The 10,000-nt window shown below is 35.0% G+C and overlaps 1 protein-coding gene across 1 annotated transcript; it reads left to right on the forward strand.

The window, feature by feature from the left end:
* The first annotated feature begins 821 nt into the window (after window positions 1-821).
* Window positions 822-3,445, forward strand: LOC101262652 (xyloglucan 6-xylosyltransferase 2). Its single transcript, XM_004229139.5, has one exon. It carries the CDS (start codon window positions 1,835-1,837, stop codon window positions 3,227-3,229), a length of 1,395 nt encoding a protein of 464 aa, XP_004229187.1. The 5' UTR covers window positions 822-1,834; the 3' UTR covers window positions 3,230-3,445.
* Window positions 3,446-10,000: the final 6,555 nt, after the last annotated feature.

Below are 10,000 nucleotides of genomic sequence, written 5' to 3' on the forward strand. Positions count from 1 at the left end.
TAGAAATCAAGACTAAAAAGTGCAATTCACTATTATATGAAGGTCAATTTGTAGTTTATCTAATGTGGAAATTTCCTAAGTATATAATATATAATTCTATGACAAATTAATTTTTGGTACCATATATTATACTATTTCAAAGTTTATCCCGTTAATTGGTTATGTATTTTCTTAAACTAAAATTATGCGATCATTATTTGTCAATTCTTACATTATCAATTCTATATTCTTTTTTTTATCTCTTTAGAATTGTGCTATTTAAGTCACAATTTTTAGAGATAAAATAAATATTATGTTGGAGATAAAATAGGTTTGATAAAATTATGTGAATACTTATGTTTAGAAAACATTATATGTAATATAAAAAAGGAAATTACATACATAAAATTAAGATAAAATAAAATATTATTTTAGAGATAAAATAGGTTAAATAAAACTATATAAATACTTATGGTTAAAAAACATTATATATAATTTAAAAGGAAATTACATACATGGACGATCGTAGAATTATACTGAATACATTGTAATAGTAATAAACAAGATGAACGATTCAAATTATCAAGAATATAAAAAGTAAAAATATTTTTCACATTATTATTATAATTAAACCAATACAAATTGATTTTTAAAAATAAACTAAAATGAATTTGTGGGCCACACAGGAATCAAAATTTTTTGTGACTCTTCAAAATGAAAATTGGATTTTAACATATTTGATTATGGTTGCAATAGAAAAATAATTTTACAAAGAGCATATGATATAATGAATATTATTATTATTATATGCAAAATATTATTATAAAAATATAATATAACATAAAAAATTAATTTTATCGAGAATCAAATTATTTGGAGTATATAATATTATAACAAAATCTATCTATTAATTTGATCAACACAGTAATCTCAATATTACCACTCATTACATAATTAATGTCTAAAAGTGTAGTTATATATATATTAGATCGCAAACCAACTACTTAATATATCTTCCACGAAATTTTCATCTAAAATAAAGAAATTATTATATGCAAGAAACTAATATTTTTTTACAAAAGGCCCGCTAGCCTACATGTCATAATCTTAGCAAGACAAATGTTTTATGTATGCTAAATGTTGAATAATTTTTTAATTAATACACCTTTTTCTGTCTACTAGCTAAAAAGTAAAATAAAAAAAATATAAAAATGAAAAATGGAAACAGCACAGCACTACTTTCCCATTACGCGTACTATAATCCAGTCTGTAATTCATTAATAAATCATCATTAAAAATAATAATATGTTTTTCAATTTTAAGCGTGCATAGATAAATTAAATAAAGTGTAGTAAATAAAAATTATATTTAAAGATAATATGTAAAAGCATATAACTATTTATTTAATTTTATGCGTATTTAAATATCTATTTATATACATCTAAATTTAGAATATATAGAAGATATAAGTTAAACATTTATTATTATTATTATGTAAGAAATTATTACAAACTTTTATGTCTGAATGTGAAAAAGATTACACATTGTTTCCTAATTTTTTTTCATCTTCATCTCCATTCTTACACATCTACCTTACCTTAGGCAATTTCCTCCCATCACTCTCCCACCGACACCTTTCTTTTTTTCTTTCTTCATAAACCCACCATCAGATCTTTCTCTAAATCTCCATTTTTTCAACACCCAAATCCTCATTTTTACCCCCCTTTTCTACAACCCCAACAATGAAATCAATGTCAAAACTTGCCCTTTTTGTCTAAAACTATCCAAGATTTGATTTTTCATCATAAAGATTTGATTTTTATTCCATTTCAGCTTGTGGGTATTGAGGGAAAAGATGTTAGATCGATTTCTGAGTGCTCGTAGAGCATGGCAAGTCAGGAGAATTATGAGAAATGGGAAGCTTACGTTCTTGTGTTTGTTTCTTACCGTTATTGTCCTTAGAGGGAATTTGGGAGCTGGAAGATTTGGTACTCCTGGCCAGGATTTGAAGGAAATTCGTGAAACATTTAGCTATTACAGGAAGCGCGTGGAGCCCAGACGCGTTCTTGAAGAAGCACAACAGGTATCATCTTCAAGCACTGTAAGTGATGGTGGTGCATCATCATCAGATAGTAATAATTATGCTACTTTTGATTTAAAGAAGATTTTAGTTGATGAGGATGATGGTGAGCCTGAGTTTAAGAGAGATCCAAATCAACCTTATGCTCTTGGTCCAAAGATAATAGATTGGGATGAGCAAAGAGGGGAGTGGTTGAAAAAAAATCCTAATTTTCCTAATTTTGTTGGAACAAATAAGCCAAGGGTGTTGTTGGTTACTGGTTCATCTCCTAAGCCATGTGAGAATCCAGTTGGTGATCATTACTTGTTGAAGTCAATAAAGAATAAGATTGATTATTGTAGGCTTCATGGGATTGAGATTTTTTATAATATGGCTTTGCTTGATGCTGAAATGGCTGGTTTTTGGGCTAAATTGCCTTTGCTTAGGAAGCTTTTGCTATCACATCCTGAGGTTGAGTTTTTGTGGTGGATGGATAGTGATGCTATGTTTACTGATATGGCTTTTGAGCTTCCATGGGAGAGGTATAAAGATGCTAATCTTGTGATGCATGGATGGAATGAGATGGTTTATGATCAGAAGAATTGGATTGGTTTGAATACTGGTAGCTTCTTATTGAGGAATACTCAATGGGCATTGGATTTACTTGATGTGTTGGCACCTATGGGACCAAAGGGAAAGGTAAGGGAGGAAGCCGGGGCGCTTCTTACTCGGGAGCTTAAAGATAGACCAGTTTTTGAAGCTGATGATCAGTCTGCAATGGTATATATATTGGCAACACAGAAGGAGATATGGGGTGATAAGGTTTATCTTGAGAATGCTTATTACTTGCACGGTTACTGGGGAATTCTGGTAGATAAATATGAAGAGATGATTGAGAATTACCACCCTGGTCTTGGTGACCATAGGTGGCCACTTGTTACTCACTTTGTGGGTTGCAAGCCTTGTGCAAAGTTTGGAGATTATTCGGTAGAGAGGTGCTTGAAGCAAATGGATCGTGCATTCAACTTTGGTGACAACCAGATCCTGCAGATGTATGGATTCACTCATAAATCACTTGGTAGTAGGAGAGTGAAGAGAACACGTAATGAAACAAGCAATCCACTTGAAGTGAATGATGAGCTTGGATTACTTCACCCTCCATTTAAAGCTGTCAAGGTACCATCTTCTTGAATGCATATGAAAGGGATCATGCATTAAGGTCAAGATTGGGATACCCTTTTAACCTTAAATTTTTGTACCATTTGATCACAATATGTGCCACGCTGTACTTGTTATTATGCCTGTCTTAGAGCACTGGTTATTGTATTCCTTCATTTGTCATAGTGTTTTGTGACATAATCTTTTTAAGTTACATATAAATTTCAATGGAAGGCATAGTTTAATTCATATTATATGTTCTCCTTGCTCACATTTGGTTGTCGTTGTGATTTTGGAGGCAATGGCTTTGGTGCGCTGTTCCTTCTTTGAATTTATAAACTTTGCTTGTTCTCATTTTGTATTGGATGCCGCTGAAGGATGGTTTCTTAGTGCTTCACATAGTTCATTTCAATTAACCTTCATGGTCAATTATTATACTGCCACATTCTGCATTAAGTTTCTCTCACAGTGTAAGGCAAGCTTGATTGACGTTATCCATCAAAAGTCAGCCACTTCTGTTGGGACATAAGTTCTCCATACCGACTTCTAGGACCAATGTTGCCTTACGAACTCCACTGCTTTAGATCGCCAATCATAGATAGAGTTAACTATGAAAATTCCATTTCCAAGAATCAGATCTATCCCCTGTTATCACCACACTGTCCAAACTAGGTATGATCATTCTTGCACTCTCTAGTTCACAATCCTGAAGGTTTCTTTTGAAATGGAGATTCCAGTTAGTTGCATTAAAGCAGTCAGCAGTGCTGCACTAGACTATATACATCTAGATATATGTTTGCACCTTCTATAGCTTAGCACCTGCTTATCGTTGTTGAATCTCCATAACCATTTGAACTAAGTTGCTTTTGTTATGGAGCCTAATGTTCTTTACTCCAAGGCCTCCTATATTTACTGTTTCATCACTGTTGATCACCTAGTTAGGTGTAGCTTCTTTCTATCAGCATTTTTCTTCACACAAAAAAATTGTTCTGTTTAGTGATCTTTGTAGGTACACGAAATAGAGATAGCCTGTATGTTGGAATACCATTTAGTGTGCTGTTAATGAGTCCCTCATAGGCTGCTAATCTTTTTTTCTTGGAGAAGTAACTATGATGGTAGTTATAATGCGAACTGCACCTCCTATCAAACAAGGTCAAAGCCAGATATCCAAAGTTTTGTTTGGCCGCTTAATAGGAACTTCATGCAGGGATCCTCTATTTCTCTGACAAGGCATTTCGCAAATTATGAGAAAGGTATTAGAGGTTTCACAGTTCGAAAAGTATCTATCGTGAAGATCCATTCTACTAGGGGCAAGAAGGATGATTCGTACCCACTAAACCTGTTGGAAATGTGAAGCTTAAATATCTCTTAACAAATACTGGATTTATTTGAAATCTTGTTATGGAGTGAGTATTCAGCTAGATTTGAGTAGCATTAGTGTCCATATTTCCATGTCTGCCATGAAATTTAATATAGTTTCATCCTTTTTTGTTCTTTTAAAGTTTTATTGGGCTTGAAATATGAATTTGATGCAACTCTACAAACAGAGGGTTCATATAGCACCCCAGCTAGTCTGGGACTAAAGTATTGTTGATTGAGTTTGGTGGAGGGCTTAGTTCCACTTTTGTTAGATGTACATAGATAACATGTTGTCTAGTATTGGCCTCTAGGCTCTGAAAGTAAAGCAATATTAATCTGTCATGTTATCTAGTATTGGCCTCTAGGCTCTGAAAGTAAAGCAAAATATTAATCTGTTTACAAGATTGGAAGGAAGACTTGATGTAAAATAGTTTAAAGTCAGATCACCAAACTTCAACTGAGATGTGAACTATCAAAGTCCCTTTCTCCTGTAAGTATACAAATGCAAGTCTAATCAAAGTGATCTATAATAGTATCCATCATAAAAATAAAAGATTAAGAAGTAAAATATATTGAGATTGGCTAAATTCACATTCTTTGACAATTTATTATTCCATACAGTGCAGATATATATCCCTGCATAAGGCTCAAAACAAGTGTCAAATTGTACTAGATATGGTTAGTGTACAGAGACATCTGGAGTAACCAGAGAAGCCCTGAAAAGTTTAGTTTTTTCCTAGAACTGAAGAAGTACCTGGGGAAACAAATCTAGGAACCATGAAACATAAATGGAATCCTTGAGCTTGAATGAGATTTGTGAGAAGTAAGTCAGCAAAGATGTATTGAACACAGGGGTGTGATGCCATAAGGGCAAGTGTTCCTTATAGTCCAAGACTCTGCAACCCCATATTCTTTCATTATCCAAACATCAATTCTGTTTCCACTTCTTCTAATACTCAACACCATCTAAGAGCCACAAGATCATAAAAGTTGCATAAAGTCGTCATCATCAAGAGTAGTGGTAGTAGGTACAAATTTCTCTATATCATTTAGATCAAAAGCAACAATTGCAGATGGAGTATCATAATATTCACTAGCCAACCAACGCAAAACCCCGAAATTGCAGATGAGATATACACTCAAAAGTCTTCTCCAAAAGCCCTGTCTCACAGGGTAGACATCAACAGAAGTACATAAAAGATCACCTTTATAATAAGAAAAGAGTATTCACCTTCACTATGTCTTCTATGATCTCATCAGCTAGCATTTCGCTCATTGCTTCTTGCAGATTTTACAGGTAATTTCTCTATAAATGATACTCTTAATAATTTGAAATCCTCTTATAGAATTATCGAAACGAAGTTGAAGTTTTGTTTCAATATATACTTTGGATGTTTCTTTTTTTTGCTCGTAAACATAACATGCTCTCATAAGTTATGAAAACTATCAAAATTACTCTAGTTTTTTATATAGTCTTGTCAACTTAATTTTAGTTTGGTTGACATATCAACTCAATTTTTAATGGATTGAAAATGAATTTAGTTGTGGCATACACTCAACACCTTTGTAGACTATAAGCAATAGATTTGGCTAAAAGTGTAGCCTTCATAATACTTCTGCTGAAACTGTTACTAATCAAAGATGTTACCACACCCCTCCTATGCAAAAGCAACGCGATCAGTATCAAATCATCCCATTTTGGCAAATAAATGAAGCAGAAATTAGCAACATACTTCTGCATCAACAGAACTTCTTTGGGATTTGGTAGTATAAGATGAAAAATATGAGGCACCGCTAACTAGCATTCTTGACATGCAATAAGAGTGTGACACTTTAAAAGAACTGTTAATATATACAAACAGAAAACTTGCATTCTTGACAGAACCCTGGAACTGGAGTAATGTCTGAGAGAAGCAAGTCAGCAAAGATCTAGCGGTTATTGAGAGTGATTATCCTTGGACACAGAAATAAAAATCACCTTACTTTAGCCTCATTAGGTATTAACTGGGTTAAATCCAGTTTGAGGATGATAGAAGCAACACACTAAGAAACTAGAGCTCTTCATGACTTCAAGTAAATTGATCAAAATTGCAGCAGAGTAATCACTTTTGTGGGATGTATATATATATATATAAGAAATAATATAAACACAAGTCATCCAAAGAGCCAAATACATAACATATTGTCGTTTCATTTCATAATAGAAGTGGAAGAAACTCAACAGCCTAGTTATTGTGATAAATGTTTTCACATTTTCCTGTCAAAACATCAAGAAACAGGATCAAAGAATTACCATCACAAAACTCTATGGAGGACAATAGAATTCTATTGAACCAAATACGAGGAACAGAAAAATGAATGAAACCATTGAAAAGATGATATAATAGCTGAGTATAGATAGCATCATCTCAGAATACTGCATCAAGTGATACAGTCTCAAGTCTTCTCCAAAAACCAATCTCACAGAGTATATATCAACAAATGTACACGAAAGATCATAAATAACCAGAAAGAGTAATCATCTTATAATCATCGTTAGCCATATCATACCGAAGATCAGAAAGAGTAACCATCTTATAAGCATTTTTGGCAACATCATACCCACGGGCCACGATCAATCATACAGAGTAGATTTAGGATAATCTAAGGTTATGGGATTCATTAAAAGGAAATAACTTATTGAGAATCGTCTGTATTCTTTTGTAAATGTTAATATGGCCTAAAAACATATCAAAATAGACATCATTTGACTCCTGATAGAATATATGCCTTCACTTAACAAAGTAATGGATCAGGTCCCTTACTACACTAATGAATAAAACCAGAAAGTTAAATGCAGTAAAATCAACACAATGATTTTACGTGGAAACCTCCTTGCTTAAGGGAGTAAACCACGACCTGTCTCACAGGATTATCAATCGTTTTCACTAATCTTCAAAAGCAAAAGTAAAACACGATTACAACACATGTGAGAAGAAGCTTTTAATCTCACGTTTAAGCAATAGTCTCTATTGCTTAACAAGCCTAAGTAGAAAACAATCTACCCACTAAGCTATCCCACTTGGACAACCTAGTCTTTTAACACTACCCACTGATTCCTTTACAGTTTCAGGAATAGTTTACAATATAAGAACAAGAGAATATATTCCTAAACAGCTACACTAAAAGCTCCAGAGATTACTGTTGTTCTTGGAATAATTCTGCCTTTTGTTTACTAGCAGCCTTTGCAAATGTTCTTGAAGAGTTCTATGTCAAGTTGCAAAAACTACCAAAGATGTTTAGGAAAGTGTCTTTTATATGGACAAGTCACTTCCCTTAAACTCTTTGCCATTGTTGGAGAAGTCTTACTTTCTGACGCCATCGGAAAGTATGCACCTACTTTCTGTACCGTCCCTAGCTGGCAGTCAACTGGCTCGTCACCATGAGAGCCTGGTACCTTTACAAGGTCCCTGGGTTTGTTTCATCTTCAACACTCAAGTAAGAAACCTGGTTCCTTTACAAGATCCCTAAGTTTGTCAAATCATCAAAACTACAAATAACATTTTCCCCATTTTTGATGATGACAAACAATGATCTAAGATTTTCTCCAACTTTGTTCCCCCTTTTTATATTCCCCCTAACTGTATATTCCCCCTCACTGTATTCCCCCACATGAATAATCATTTAGCTACTTAATCATTTAGCTACTTACAGTTTTACTTCCCCCTTTTGGCATCATAAAAAAGATATGCAGTAAACCAATGATGTCAATAAAAATACTGAACAAGATCAAAGCTAAAGAGCAATCAATCAGTAAGGGAAAATCATGCACAAAAGAGGATAATCAGAACAACAGAGGAATAAGTTAACCAACAAGCCATCATAACATTAATACATTAAAATCAAACTGAATATCCATCAACACAAAGATAAGCCACACAAAAAAAATGACACAGGGGAAGATTGTTTAACAGGCTAGGAAGAGGGGGGAGGATGAGACAGGGACTGGATGACAAGAGTGAGTCGTGCATTGGCAACATCATTATCTTTGATAGCCTTTTCATGCAAGACAGTGATCTTTGCCTTCAACTCTGCATTCTCTCTCTCCAGAGCTTGTACCATTGAAGAACCAGGTCCCTCACTCTGTGCAGTAAGCAGTTCTGCTTTAAGTATAGCAATCTCGGTCTCTTTACCACTCAAATGCACAGTGAGCTCCTCAACCTCGTGCTTAAGCTGATCCTGATCTTTGATAAGTTGAGCAATCTTGCTCTTTGGGTAGCCTCTCCCTTCAATGCACTCGCACTCAACCAAGGTACTCTCGGAGATAGTCTGTTTAACCTTCCCAACCTTTCCAACACTGAGAGGAATTTGAAAATGTTTGAATACCTCCGTGAGAAAGTATCCGTAGCCCATTCCATGAACACCTTTCCTCTCAATGACTGTTTTGTGGATATGCTCAACCATTAGACCTGGGAGGTTCAGGGCTTCGAAGCTACACAACATCTCCATTACAAACAAGTCAGGAGCAGTTGCTACTGTCCTCTTTTCAGTGCGAGGAAGGAGAACTTTGTTGATGAACTCAAAGACCAACTGGTACTCGCTCTTCATGATTTTCTTATAAATCCCAGCAATCTTGGTTGTGGGTGTCTTAGAAATCACAGAAGCAAATTCAGTAGAGCAAGTTCTTCCCAGTACAGACCGGGTCCCCTCTCTAGGCACCCTGAGAATTTTGCTCAACACACCCTCATCTAGATGTACAACAATGTCATTTACCCGTGTGAGGATGCTCTCATCTTCCTTGAATTGAACATTATAGTAAAATTCGCGCACTTATTCTTCATGGAGGATGGGGGATTTTTTGTTGAACAAGTGTAGCCAAGATTGGATCTCTACCATATCGTGAAGAGAGTCCATGCCAGGAAGAGTTATGATTCCCATATCAAAAACTCTCCCTGCCAAGACGACTTGGTTTCTCAGGCTGTCAACAACTTCCTGCATGTTGACACTCTCATCTCTCCTGGCTTGGGAACCAGGTCCCTGTGACCTCTTCCCTTTTCCCTCAGAACTCTTCTTTTTCGACTTTGTGTTTTCAACCTTTTTTTGTAACCTTTCCCTTTTTCTTCTCTGACCTCTTCTTCTTAGTTTTCTTTTCCACTTTCTCACCAGACAACTCAACAACATTAGTCTCAGGCATTTTGAAATTTGATACCTTGAAGGTTCTGGCACTTCTAACTGCAGCAGTAGAACGTGCACTGGCCTTCAAGGCATCGACCATCAACTTTTGAGCAGCATACCTAGTGGTAGGTCTTCTCCTAGGGGCCTCTTCTACAACCTTCTCCTTCCCTTTTCTAGATATCTCACATTCTCTTCGCTCAACCTTCCATTTTAAAGGTTCATCCTCATTTTCAAAGTCAGAGGAGGAGGAAGAAGGGTACCTTCCTATATCAGGCGTTTTATCAAAAATGG

The sequence above is a fragment of the Solanum lycopersicum genome, chromosome 1 (genome assembly GCF_036512215.1).
Source record: "Solanum lycopersicum chromosome 1, SLM_r2.1".
Lineage (NCBI taxonomy): Eukaryota > Viridiplantae > Streptophyta > Magnoliopsida > Solanales > Solanaceae > Solanum > Solanum lycopersicum.

What these genes read in the sequence shown, in the direction of transcription:
- LOC101262652 (XM_004229139.5), top strand. Translation starts at nt 1,835, where the DNA reads ATGTTAGATCGATTTCTGAGTGCTCGTAGAGCATGGCAAGTCAGGAGA.